This window comes from Chelonia mydas, chromosome 4, assembly GCF_015237465.2.
Source record: "Chelonia mydas isolate rCheMyd1 chromosome 4, rCheMyd1.pri.v2, whole genome shotgun sequence".
NCBI classification, from domain to species: domain Eukaryota; kingdom Metazoa; phylum Chordata; order Testudines; family Cheloniidae; genus Chelonia; species Chelonia mydas.
Genome location: NC_057852.1, coordinates 121,417,354 through 121,431,472, shown reverse-complemented (window position 1 = coordinate 121,431,472; position 14,119 = coordinate 121,417,354). Strand labels below are relative to the sequence as shown.

Genomic DNA, 14,119 nt, shown 5'->3' with positions numbered 1-14,119 from the left:
TAAATTGGGAAGAAAGTGAAGTGAATGCTGTGTACTTGTTTGGTTTCCAATTGTTAGTAGAATTTCAGATTTTAGATTTTTTTTTTACACTGAGGAAATTTCATACTTAAAATGCTCATTTATACTTAAAAAAAAAAAAAAGTCCTGGTCTTCATGAACAGCCTTGCTGTGATAACACTACATGTTCATACTTGCTATAGTTACAATTAATATCACCTTCCACTATATTAAACTTCCACAAGTCAAAAAAGTTAAAATTCTTCAAACAGGCTTTGCTTCTCCAGCAGGGTTTATAGTTTGAAGTCAGTGGGATGCATGCTCCTAAATTACTTATGTGCTCTTGAAAATACGGGTATAAAAGCCTTACTTTGAATATTTTGGCCTGTCAAGGTTCCTCCCCCGCTCTGAACTCTAGGGTACAGATGTGGGGACCTGCATGAAAAAACCTCCTAAGCTTATCTTTACCAGCTTAGGTCAAAACTTCCCCAAGGTACAAAATATTCCACCCTTTGTCCTTGGATTGGCCGCTACCACCACCAAACAAATACTGGTTTCTGGGGAAGAGCTGTTTGGACACGTCTTTCCCCCCAAAATACTTCCCAAAACCTTGCACCCCACTTTCTGGACAAGGTTTGGGAAAAAGCCTCACCAATTTGCCTAGGTGACTACAGACCCAGACCCTTGGATCCTAAGAACAATGAACAATCCTCCCAACACTTGCACCCCCCTTTCCTGGGAAATGTTGGATAAAAAGCCTCACCAATTTGCATAGGTGACCACAGACCCAAACCCTTGGATCTGAGAACAATGAAAAAGCATTCAGTTTTCTTACAAGAAGACTTTTAATAAAAATAGAAGTAACTAGAAATAAGAAATCCCCCCTGTAAAATCAGGATGGTAGATACCTTACAGGGTAATTAGATTCAAAACATAGAGAACCCCTCTAGGCAAAACCTTAAGTTACAAAAAAGATACACAGACAGAAATAGTTATTCTATTCAGCACAATTCTTTTCTCAGCCATTTAAAGAAATCATAATCTAACACGTACCTAGCTAGATTACTTACTAAAAGTTCTAAGACTCCATTCCTGGGCTATCCCCAGCAAAGACAGAATATAGACAGACACACAGACCCTTTGTTTCTCTCCCTCCTCCCAGCTTTTGAAAGTATCTTGTCTCCTCATTGGTCATTTTGGTCAGGTGCCAGCGAGGTTACCTTTAGCTTCTTAACCCTTTACAGGTGAGAGGAGATTTCCTCTGGCCAGGAGGGATTTTAAAGGGGTTTTCCCTTCCCTTTATATTTATGACATGGCCAATGTATAAAAATGTTAACAATAATTTTGTTAATGGATTGAAAGTGTAAATAACCTTTTTGTTAAAAATTATGCAATGTTGGTCTGAAGTGACAAAGATTTTATGTTACTCTGAGTATGCCTAAACTGCAAATGAAGGTGTGATTGTAGTGCAAGTACTCTCCCCCGCCGCAGCAGCCACAGAGCTGAGGCTGAGACGGAGTGGGGGGTCTCTCCCCGGCAGCTGCAGTCCTAGACGTGGGAAAGTCGCCTCTTTTTCTCTGGCAGCCGCAGCCCTGCACATCCCAAATTCCCCCCAACCCCTCTTCTCACCCCTCAGCCCCCTATTCCCCCCCAAGGCCACCACCTCACCTTACATGTGCGTCTTCTCCAGGGTCCAGGCACCTAATTAGTGGAGCCACGCCTGTGCAGCTCCACTAATTAGGTGGGTGGCCCTTCATTTTCTAGTGTGTGGCCATTCAGGTGCGCACCTTAGCGGGCACTATCTGTAGATCACCTAAGTGGAGCTTGCGGACCACAGTTTGAGAGCCTCTGGTCTATACATATCTATCTACAGGGAAGAAATATTTAATAAATGTCTCTTCAATCTAGCTGAGAAAGGTATAAAATGATCCAGTGAGTGGAAGTTGAAGCTAGACAAATTCATGCTGGAAATAAAGCATATATTTTTAATGGAGAGTGTAATTAACCATTGGAACAATTTACTAGGTACCACAGTTCAGTGTGCAACTGCAGTAAATGAACACAAATTCCTTTCTAAAATTATCTGCACCTCTGAAAACCTTGCTTTGTAACGAAGAGAAGTTAAATAATGAATGGACAGAACTAAAGAAAATTTTATCCCTAACTTCAGATATAGTTCTAGAAAGACTCCCTGGAGAATCTTCAATCTTGTGTTAAACATCTTTCTCAGAGAAGATGAAAAGGCTTAACTTGTGTAGTGTGAAAATCTATTTCAAAATCTCTTTTCTTAGGAGGTGGAGCTTATATTAGCCATTTAGCTTTCCTACTCTAGGCAAACTTCAGCAGCTAGTTTTCCAAAAGCTGCATACAGCATTTCAGATTTTTATTATATTGATTAATTTTTCCTTACTTTTTCTATCTACTTTAATTTGCATAATCAAAAGATTTCAGTTAAATGAGTTCAAGCAACCAGTTATATTAAAGCCAGCAGTTGTAACTGTATGGAAAATTTAGTGCAACAATACATTGATTTCTCCCCCACCCCCCAAATTAGATTTATATTGACAGAAGTATTGACTTAAAAAAACCTAGTTCACAACAGTAGGTTATAAAGTTAGTATTAATTAATTTTGCACAGAAGAACAAAGGTACCCTTGACACAGAAAATTATAGGAAGAGGAGCGCCTTCATGTAAATCAGAGTACTTGGAACAAGTTTTAGCTTCGGAAAGCCCAAGGCTGAAGGTAGAAGTTTTTAATTCAGTAACACTGAATATGTACAAGGATGAATGATACACAAGTAAATAGGTCTATATGAATGCAAAATGTCATGCTGGCGTGAAATACAGTTGTAAAGACCAGTCTTAATATAAACCTAGTTTAACTCTAACCTACATCTGTCTCAAAACAAGAGGTTGGAAAACAGAAAAATGGGACCTAATTCAGATGAAAATATTCTGTGTGGCAATGCGTCACCGGTTCTTTTCAATCTTTTGAGTTCTTGTAATAAATGTCTCCTTTTAGCCTATGTCAATGTCTTTTTTTCTGTAGTGCATGTGCTATTAGAGTGGAAACGTGGAGAAACCTAATTGGTTTTTCCATTTCAACAGAATAAATATCAAGAGGCACTACTACTTGGGAAGTAAATGTATATTAAGTGCACTTATTGGAAATTTGTGTATTTGTTCTGTAAAACTATTTTAAGTACTGATAGCACTGGTAGTGTTTGGCATGTATAATTTGTAGTGTACAAGTTGTATATAAAATATCATTTGATCTTGTGGAGTTCTGAGTATATTCTTACAATTAAGTTTTTTTAATACCTGTGCCTGTTCATTCCAAAGAAAAACTGCTTTTCAGAAGTGTCTTTCTGAGCTCAAAGGATTGTTGTCTCTGTGGTCAAAGAGAAGTCAAGCCTCCCTTTCTCCCTACTCAGTTTCTGTAAGTGTTAAGCACAGTCTGGTCCTCTATTCCAGCTACCTGAACCCTTAGAGGAGGAGACAAAGGACTGATATGATTGCATTTGGTGGGTGTAGTCCCACAGGAGCAGCTGCTTTCTCCTCTGTGGCAATGTCTGAGCTCGGCTTGTCTGGTCCACCATAATCAGTAGAGTGTGCCCAGCTCCTGCTTTCAAGCAGGAAGCGAATTAAAGGATTGATGAAAAGTGAATCTGAAAAAAGTGAAAGGATTTTTAGGGATGTAGAATTTTTTACTTCATGGGTATTTTCCTTTAAAGGGGAAGATAGAGCACAGAGCTCTGCTTATCCTGCTATCCCTTATCTCCATCTCCTGGTCTGTTCTTAAAACTTAGGTCAACCTATCTACGTCACTCACACCCCTCAGAGACCCAGTTAAGCTGTCCTAAGATCTGTTATTGATACCACTAGCTCAATGGAAGAATTATTCTATCAACTTAACTACTGCCTTTCCTGGGGGTGGATTTACCGCAGTAACAGAAAACCCCCTTCCACTGCTTTAGCAAGTGTCTACATTACAGTGCTACAGTGAAGTAGCTGCAGTTGTGCCACTGTAACGCTTACAGTGCAGATATACCCTGTGAGATGTCTATACCTTAGGCCTTGGGTGAATGTATGTTGTCCCAATTTCACTAAAACCGTTTAGAAACAGTTTGTCATACCTTGCAAGGGTGGAACCAGTTTAGCTGCATCAGGGCTTGTTAATGGAGGGATACTCAGGACCTTAAAGATGATCTGCAGTTTCTGAAGAACATTAAACCTACAGGGATACTGTCATTCAATTCAACCTTAGGATATGTCTGCACTACAGCAGCACAGGTATGCCACTACAGTGCTGTAGCGTATATGCTTCCTCGATCCATGTAAGTTTTTTTTTTTTTTTTTAAGAACCACTCACATAGATAATTCACTTCTGCAAGAGATGGCAGAGCTTGGTTGATGGAAGAATCCTTCCACTGTCCTAGATGTGTCTAGACCAGGGGTTGGGTTGATCTAACTAAAAAGTTCAGAGCACAAAACTGTTCACGGCCCTGAGCAACATCACTAAGTTAACCTAAATTTTAGATGTAGACCAGACCTTAGTTTGCTTTATCTGAATCCCTTAAGTTAATGTGAACGAAGTCCACTTCACTTCTGAATGGGAGTGTCCACACGCCACACCAGGGTTTAATATCAGAGGGGTAGCCATGTTAGTCTGGATCTATAAAAGCAGCACCTTACAGTGGCACCTTATAGATTAACAGACATATTGGCGCATGAGCTTTCGTGGGTGAATACCCACTTCATCGGATGCATGTAGTGGAAATTTCCAGAGGCAGGTATAAATATGCAAGCCGGAATGAGGCAAGGGATAACGAGGTTAGTTCAATCAGGGAGGATGAGGCCCTCTTCTAGCAGTTGAGGTGTGAACACCAAGGGAGGAGAAACTGCTTTTGTAGTTGGCTAGCCAGACCTAGAGTTTAATATGCATTAACTTCACAGCCGTTGTCATTAATTCCGCTTACATGCTCCTGAGCGTTAACGGACAAAGCCTCGGGGCCGGAGCCCAAGTAGCAACTGTAGCCCAAGAGCTGGGAGTGGACAGACCTGGAGGTTGCTGTGCGTGCCCTGTCCCCACGGAGCTAGGGCCTGCTGCCCTATGGGCCTGCTCTACGTGAGCCCGACCCTTCTGCAGTCCGCTGGAGCCTGCTGGGCGTGGAGCGCTGCAGGCCATGAGGCGTCCCCACCATTCGACAGGCGGAAGCTGGCAGACCGGCCGGAGCTTGACAGCGACCCAAGGGGCACTAGGACCTGACAGCCGTCTTCCCGAGAGGAGGCGGAGCGCGGTGAAGCGAGCGTGTGGATGAATTTGTGTTTCCTCAACCAAGCCTGTGTTTGTCTGAACGGTGACGCCGCCCCAAGGCCTACTCCTCTGCTAGTAGTGGTTTGAGCAGCGGGCGGAACTCCTTTCTGACTGGTGCGTGAGGCTGTCGCTCTTTCATTTTCCACTCCCCCCACCCCCGCGGGTACGCCGGCCCCAGTCACCTGCGTAGGGAACTTTGCTCTAGGACGGGTAGGGGGTAGCGTGGGGGATGATGGGAGGTTTCCAAGATGGCGGCCAGGCGGCTTCAGAGTGATCGCGGCCCCCTGCAGCGTCTTCTCCATTCATTGCAGTAACGAGTGGCGGCGCTGGGATCCCGGCGGCGGCAGGGACAGTGCTGCGGCGGCCCGGGCGCGGCGAACGGGGAGTCTCCGGGGCTCCAGGAGCGGGCAGCTCGTGCGCTGAGGCGGGAGGGGCTCCAGGCTCCCGGGCGCTGTGAGCGGCGAGGCGGCTCCGGGTCCAAGCGAGCGGCTCAGGCGCTGTGAGAAGAGACGGAGTCCGGTCCCCGGGCGCTGCGGTCGACTGGCCCCTGAGGCGCGCGGCACGGACTGAGCGGACATGGCCACCATGGAGAAACTGATGAAGGCCTTCGAGTCCCTCCGCTCCTTTCAGCAGCAGCAGGGGCCGGCTGCCATCCCCGAGGAGCCGCTCCAGAGAGCGTGAGTGTCCGGCCGCGGGGCGGCGAGGCTGGGTCGGTAGCGAAGACTAGGCGAGGGAGGAAGGGAACTTAATGCTTCTGAGAAGCTGCTGCCCTCAGAGGGAGCGGGCTGGCGGGGACGCCCCTGGGCGCCCTGCCACGGCTGGGGTGGATGGGCCCCTGCTGCCGCCGCCTCTTGAACTAAGGGTTGTCTGAAGGCGGGTTCCAGAAGCATTTAGTTTCACTTAAAGACCACCAGCAAAATCCTTTCTCACCAGAAGCAAAAGCATTAACCTACTCCGCAGTGAGCGAGGCGACTTCGTCTCCAGGCCGCTGCAACCGGCGATCCCTCGTGACACCTAGGGAGCCTGTCGCACAAGCCCTGGTAAATTCCAGGAATAATAATAATAATCCACGTGTGTACCAGCAAAGCAAGGCTGGTGGTCTACTCTCAGCTGGCCCTTTCTCACTGGAAGAAGATACTTTATTAACGTGTCTGTTCTGGTAACTGTCTGGGTATCTATCTAGAAAATACTGAAAGCTTTTTTTTCTCTTCAAAAAAGAAATGAGAAATAAATTGTGTAGTTGTGTTTTTGTTTTTTTTTAAAAAAAGCACTAGTACGGTTAAAGAGCAGACAAATTATTATAGTACTTATGATAACCTAGACAAATAAGTGCAAAGAAAAAACTAACAGACAACCACTCCTTTATACAAACATCTACACTTTTTACTGGACTCAAATCTCTCTGAACACTGGCCTTCTGGATCTTATTACATTATATAGCGTTAGATACATATCTTATTAGAACCAATTCTCTAGGGGGATGCAAAAAGTTCAGTAGTCTATCACTCAGCTTTTACCAAAAGTGCTGACACTTATTTGTCCAGTATGTCAGAATCTGATTCTTTTAGGGGAACTTTTTAAATCTTGTATAAGTAATAATTTATTGTTTGAATTATATGTAACAATTTCTTAAAAAACCTGAACAGTGAAAAGAGATTAGTTATTTCAGTTTTGTCAGTTTTATGTTCTACTTCATGTTGCAATATCAGAAACTGCTAGAGAGTATTTAAATCCCAAACAAAACTAGTTCTTATTCAGGTGGAGTTTTATTAAAACATTATTTATTACATTGATTATTTAGGTGATCCTCAAGTATATGTTTTTCACAAAACACAGAAGAAGAAAATCAGTGATCCCCTGTGTGTATTATACTTCTAATTAAAAGAAAAATTGTCTTGGGCATTAATACATGTAATTTTATACCTACAGTTACTGATAGTTTCCCTATAGTTTTAAATGTTTTTACAATATGAACTCACAAACCCCAAAGGTCTCCATTCCTTTACCTGTAATATTGCATAGCAAAATTCTTAATGGGAAGAAAAAGTTATTACTGCATCACATAAATGAATAATAAAAGGAGTATCCTGTGAATGTTAGCTGACCAATTATTTACACTGATGTTAACAACTTAGATGATAAAAGATGACAGAGTTAAAACTTAAAAGGGCAATGGCAACTGGGCCATTTAAAAAAAAAATAGTAGTAGTAGTTTAGGGTGCTATTTCTTTTGTTTATAGGCTCTTCTGTGATATCTCAACAAATTTATTCTCAAACACGTGGCAAATAATTAAGTACTGTCCCCATTTTACAAATGGAAAAAGAGACAGGGATAAGAGATGATTAGAGCAGGGTCACACAAGACATCTCCTAAGCCCCAGTGGTCCAGTGCCTTAACCATGAGACCAATCTTCCTTCACCACACATACCCAAGTCCCTCTGCCACTTTGTGGTTTTACCACATTTTCCTATTTTTAAGTGAAAGACACAAATGATTGAGGAAATTGATCAGCTGCAGAGCTGAGGTAGTGAAAGAGACCATACATAAATGTCTGTCAAATGCAAAGTGAACACACCAAACGAGACATTTTTCCTTTCTAGTCTCTAAATTATAGTATTCTTAGGTCAAAATATTGCAGGTAAAAGTATGATTTAAGTTGAGGATGTCTCTAGAAATTCATAAAAGCATTTAAAAACATAAGCAAACAACATCACCTCATCCTATGTGGCCTTAATGTGTTTTAGTTTTGCAACTGTATTTGTTTTGGGTGCCACCAGGAACTATCCAACCACTTACCTGGCATACCATAGAGCCTGTTTTTAAAAGCAGAGTCAATAAGGTTAGATCAAGCCTGAATTTTCAATGTTCTTATTTTGCAAGTTTAAATTCAGACCCTTACATCATATTTTAATATCCAGTTGTGGGTATTTGTACCCCATACTTTAACAGATCTTTTGTGAAAAATCTACCATTATAAGAAACTATCTTATTAGTAGACTCTCTGGAGAAACTTAACTGGATATGTTAAAGTTTTCTGGACAGCGTTGTTCAATGGTAAAATCAACTTTCAGTCTACTCTCTAGATAGTAAGAAGCACCAGCACAACAAATACACAAACACTGGGATCATGCCACTGCCACATGAGAAGGCAGCTAGCGACAAGATGCCCCAGGACAGGGTTATGGGCTAGCTTCTTCACAGACTTCCCTGGAAAAATGAAAATGGGTTGGGATCATTTGGTAAAACTCCCTCCAAATATGAAAGATGATTGTTTACCTGGTCCCACATCAGGGTGTGTGCTAGGTTTGCAGACTGCCTTCTGGCAGTTCAGTGACTTTTGGCAAGTCAGAAATTAGAGAGACAAGATAGATGAGGTTATATGTTTTATTGGACAGATTACCTCACCCACTTTCTCTCTCATATCCTGGGAACACCACCAGCTACAACATCACTGCATACAAGTCAGAAATCACTTAACCCACAGCCCTTCTGTTTTCGCTAATGCTCTGGGAATCAGGAAGAACACAATTCTGTACATTCAGTGTTCAGACAATAAAGATTTTAATTTGGGGCCTTCTACACCTGCTCCATCAAGACTTTCACAGGAGACAATCACAGTGATGGGATGCTACAGCACTGTGATACTGAACAGCTCCTTGTCCTCATCCTCCACCACAGCACTATGGTTAGAGTCCAGAACAGTCATGATTAAGGTTAAGCTTTTGTCATGGTTATTTTTAACAAAAGTCCCGGGCAATAAACAAAAATTCACAGAAGCCTGGGACCTGTCTGTGACTTTTACTAAAAATAATGGGCGTGTGGGGGAATGACGGAGAGATGACTGAAGCCCAAGGGGTGGAGGGAAGAGAGCCCAAGCCCTGCTGGGGGATGTCCAGCACCCACAGACCCTGCTGGCTGACCGCTCTGGGGCCTCCTGAAACCCTAGGGTTGAAGCAGAAAATGTCACAGATGTCCCTGAAAGTCACGGAATCCTGTAACCTCGGTGACAGATGTTATCTTTCGTCATGCTGTAGATGTTGATAATGATAGTAACCACATCCAAGAGAAAGGTGATCTGATCTAAGAGATAAAAGTTCATGAGGGAGAACAATCCCTGAAATTTTTCCTGCATATTTCTCAAATGCATTTGATAATATTTAAGGAAAACAAAAAATGCTAGCTGTTTTAAAGTTATTCATTCCTCCATACCAGTACCTCCTAGCTCTCCTCATCACAGATCCTTAGTAAACAAGATAATGCACAGTGATGCTTATCATGAACAACTCAGGTTCCCAGAAAAGTAGTTCTTTAATAGAGATTCATCTTTAAACATCACACAAAGCTGTATTACAAACCAAGAAAATATTGTAAAAATTAGTGATGATGAATGAAGAAAGGGTTGGCAACTGGAAATGGCCCATAGTTCCAAGTTTTACATTAGTTAGATTACCCAAATGGTAGCTAGTGAAGTGTTTGCATTCTTTGTAGACTTTCTCCTTTTAAAATCTGAGCATAAACCAAAATATAATATGAGTCATTCTTTTCAGGTAGATTGTTCCATTTTTAGCTCAACTCATTGATTGTAGATTTTTACAGTGGATTGACTTTCATAGAGATTGGATTAGCCTATGCTAGTTCAACTAACTTTGAAGCCGTGCTGAGTTTTGGTTGGGGCTGAAGTGTCTTTGGTTTAATAATTAAAATACAAAGGTAACCATATTCAGCAACTTAATTGGCATACTTTATATCTAGTGAGTCTACATGCATGTCCAAATGGAAGTTGATTCAATAAATTGCACTCTTCCTCTGTGTCAGTACTGAACCATTGGCTACTATAGTGCTAAAAGGCATTGTGCTGCTGGAGATGTTTGGTAAAATTTTCAAAAGTACTTAAGTGGTTTAGGAGTTTGATTTAAGAGCTTGTTGACTTTAATTGGGCTTAGACACTAAGTCACGTAAGTGATTCTGAGTATTTTAACCTGCTGTCTTAAAAGTGATGTGAAATGGAGATTCTGACAGTGGTCATTAAGGTCCTGTGACACCTTTCCAAGAGTTACTGGTGTTTACTCATGGTCCTTTTGGCCAAATTTCAACTTGGTCACTCATTCTGTCTACTGTGTAATTTGGCCATGACATTTTTCGTTATTTTTGTCTTAAACTATTATGCAGTGTTGATGTTAGCTCTTAAACTGCTGCTTTTTTATTCCATGTGTGGGTGCATTTAAGTATGTGTGTGTGTGTAAGGGGGGCTTGAAACGATTTATGTAAATTTGTAAGATATTTTAGCATTCTGAAGAAAGTAAGGTGCTTTCAAAATAAGATTTTATTATTAACCCTCTTCTTTATTCACTCTTTCCTCAAAAAACCCCAAAACCTTGGGTTGAGATGAAATATGAGGAACTTCATCCCAAAAGGGAGGTTTTTTGAGAAATGTGGAAAAAATGGATTAACTATTTCAACCTATGTTTGTGGAAAATTGGATGTCACTTACTGACAAGAAATAGGTAGCTGAAATTTTTGTGTGACTGTAGAAACTAATTGTTACAAATTTGGTTAGAGACATGCTGTCAACTTTAAAATCTTACCAGGGTAAAAGTAGTTTTTTAGGTACTACCTACTTCTACCAATTTTTGTCATTCTCCATTCACAACTTCTCTTCTTCAAAATGCCACAGAAAACCTAACTTTGAATTTCCTGACCTTAATATCTAAAATCTCAACATAACGATTGCATCAGTATAACTTATTACATTTAATATAGTTTCTCTTTTTCAATGAGGGGTTCAACTTTTGTATTGTGATTTACTTCAGTACATCTTAGTGGCAAGGCAATTACATTTTTATGCAAAAAGACAAATTAGTATTCTGAAAGTGAGAGCTTGCTCTTTGTGTGTATTTTATCTTTTAGCCTTGTTTGCGGTTTATATGAAAAATCTACCAACATCATATATGATTGAATGGGGAAGTAAGATGAATCTGGCTTTTTGGACTACAATTTCCTAGAATTTCTCTTGTTGGCAGTCTGTGCTTTCTCATTTTGATAGTGTTGTACTGAACTGCAAAAAATAGAAATATACTTCATTTTATACATCTGTGGATCTGTTTTACTGAGACTTTCTGTCTACCCTTGCTTTCCAAATGCTTAATCCACCAATATAATTTTGCCTGAATTTTTTGTCATTTGCTCAAACAGTTGTGTAATGTATGATCAGTGCAGCTAGCTTATAAACGAGGTGCAGGAAACTAGCAAGTCAGTGTGGCATACTAGATAGGAACACTGCACTGTGAGAGTTAGGGACTCAGGGTTACAATTTTTGATTCTGCAGCTAACTTGCTATGGGATCTTGTTTCCCTTACCACTCTTGGTCTGTCTTGTCTCTTTATATTGTAAACTCTTTGGGGCTGGTAGAGGATTTCACGATAGAAAAAAGTAATTAACACAGTACTGTGCCTCAGTTTCTCATAATCCGGAAGTGCCAGTATGGTACGATGACTTCTATCTCCTTCAGGTAAAATGTGGTTGATTTTAATGCCACTTATGGGCTTCATAGGGAGTTCTGATCCGCTTTCTTTGGCTGGAATGGATGCTAACTGTGATGCAGGTCTGTAAGAGTGCTATGTTTTAAAATAGAGATAAATTGAGGCTAAGGTGGCAGGGAGAGGGAGGAAGGGAGATCAGTCTTCGGGGTCGTTATAAGACTATTGAATGACAAAACTTTTGTCTTTCAGAGGTGTTAAACACCCTTCCCCCCCCCACCCCCCCAAAGATTTGCTGATGACAAGCGCTAGTGTGAACTGTGCGCTCCTGCTGACAACACAAATGCCTCTCGTTGGGGGGTGGAAGTTTTTTATCCGCAGGAAAGCCGACAAACAGCAGCTACACAGTACGACTTTTAGCGACATGGCTGTAGTGACACAGCCATGTCACTAAGAGCTGTGTAGTGTAGACATTACCGTATTCATTTAGGCTATGTTGGCAAATAAAATAGCTGACTGTGTATCTGTCAGACTTGAATTACAGTAAGGAATGCAATATTTAAGTTGTCATACCACACAAACTAACAGTGATTGGTTTGACATGTTTGGATTTATTCAAAGTACATTCTCTTCTTAATTTTAGAAAGAAAGAACTTTCAACTACCAAGAAAGATCGAGTGAATCACTGCCTGACAATATGTGAAAACATAGTTGCTCAGTCTCTAAGGTAATAAAACGTTATTTCTGAACTCATTTTATTAATGTTGGTAAAGTTACTTTGTAACTTTTTATGGCTTTCTCATTTTAATCGATCTTTAATTCTAAATGTTGAATGTACTCTTTTAAACAGGACATTCAAGGGCTTGAAAAATTTACCAAGCAGACTCTCTGGAGGACCAAACCGATTATCCAAAGGTTGTTATGAGACCTTGCTATAACTGAGGTCCAAGAGAAATGCCCTGGTGAAAACCCTAGTCCTCCAGTTTTCTTCAGCTACTGGGAAGATGCTGAGATTTCTAACTGGAGTTAGTCCCCAGATTCTGCTTGGGAGCTTAATCTTTCATATCACCCAGTTTGGCTTACTTACAATTTGAATCTGTTCCTGTATAGGTGCAAGCATGCAGAAGTTACATCTCTTTTCTCTCCTTCAGGGCCTCCTGGCCTTGCAAGAGCTACACTTTCCCCTTATTATACTCCTCCAACTTCCATCCTTTGTCTCATTCTCCCCAGTGTGTCTGTCTCAGCTGCATTTGGTGGCATTCTCAAGGAACAGCATGAAAGTGACATGGTTCTTGACAGTTTCATTGTTTCCCAGGGACTTCTTTATAGCAATATTTACTTAGGTTGTATGCTGTTTGGAGAATATGCTGTCTTTTATTGCGTGTGCGGTCCTAGCATGATGATCACTGATTGGGGTCTCAAGCCTTTTCCACAATATAAGTATTATTAATAATATAATAGTATAGGAATTGACCAGGTCTTTTTCATTCAGATGTTGCTTGACAGGGGTAAGAGAGTAGTATGGGCACTGGAACAGTATATGTGCAGACTCCAAAGAAAACACTGCTTTAATTTACTTTCGTTTCCTGTTTAGTGACTTCATTTTTTAAAATGAAAGCTTAAGCTCTGCAATTAAGAAAATGGCTTAGGGCCCACACTCGTCAGACCCTTTTTAAGTTGTCTCGCATTGGACATCCAAAATTTGTAATTGCTCTGGAAAAATCTTGGCCCAAATATATACTTGTTTACTGTTTGTTTACTCTTTGTATTTCCCTAAGATCAGAGTGAAGCTGTACTTTGGACCAGATCCTGCATGTGGTTCCAGTGACGGGATTTGGGTCTTAGTTTGTAGTTGGTGTTGACAAAACTGCAGCTAAGTAAACTCCTTGGGGCAGGGATTGTCTTTCTGTTCTGGTTGTACAGCACCTAACACATTAGAAACCTGGTGCATAACTAGGGCTCACAGGTAATACGATAATAACATCCATGACAATCTTTTCAGTGCCTTTAAAAAAAGTTCCATGTAAATATTTTTGTTCACATTTAATTATTTTAGCAATTTGGTCCTACGCTATTTGACGGTACCCTTGAATGTTATACAGTAAGGTGAAATAAGTTTTATTTTTGAAACAATATCTTGTAAAAAATACAGAATATTGATCAAAAGTATAGTTTCATCTTAAAGGATTACATTTTAAATATGAGTTTGGCAAATACATAACTTCCGTGTAATTTTTGCCATGCATTTCTGTTGCTTACAAACTTGGGCTAAAATTGTCTACTACATGTTAATGTTCATTTAATAATTTAATAGGGAAGGTAGAGTT

The 14,119-nt window shown here is 40.8% G+C and overlaps 1 protein-coding gene and 1 long non-coding RNA gene across 5 annotated transcripts in view; one reads left to right on the top strand and one right to left on the bottom strand.

Moving 5' to 3' along the window:
• Positions 1-61: 61 nt before the first annotated feature.
• Positions 62-5,499, bottom strand: LOC114019544. Its single transcript, XR_003564594.3, has 2 exons — positions 5,060-5,499; positions 62-3,666 (listed from the first exon to the last, which is right to left on the bottom strand). It is a non-coding gene; the product is annotated as an uncharacterized LOC114019544 (long non-coding RNA).
• A 355-nt stretch (positions 5,500-5,854) lies between these two features.
• The window catches only part of HTT (huntingtin), a 189,157-nt gene continuing 180,892 nt past the window's right edge, over positions 5,855-14,119 (top strand). For all 4 annotated transcript variants that reach the window (XR_006290216.1, XR_005225237.2, XM_037898170.2 and 1 more), the window contains exons 1-2: positions 5,855-5,992; positions 12,436-12,519. Coding sequence is in view for 2 of the 4 variants with exons in the window: in XM_037898170.2 (XP_037754098.1) it covers positions 5,892-5,992; positions 12,436-12,519 (185 nt within the window). In the remaining 2 variants the exon portion in view is untranslated. The remainder of the gene's footprint in view (positions 5,993-12,435; positions 12,520-14,119) is intronic.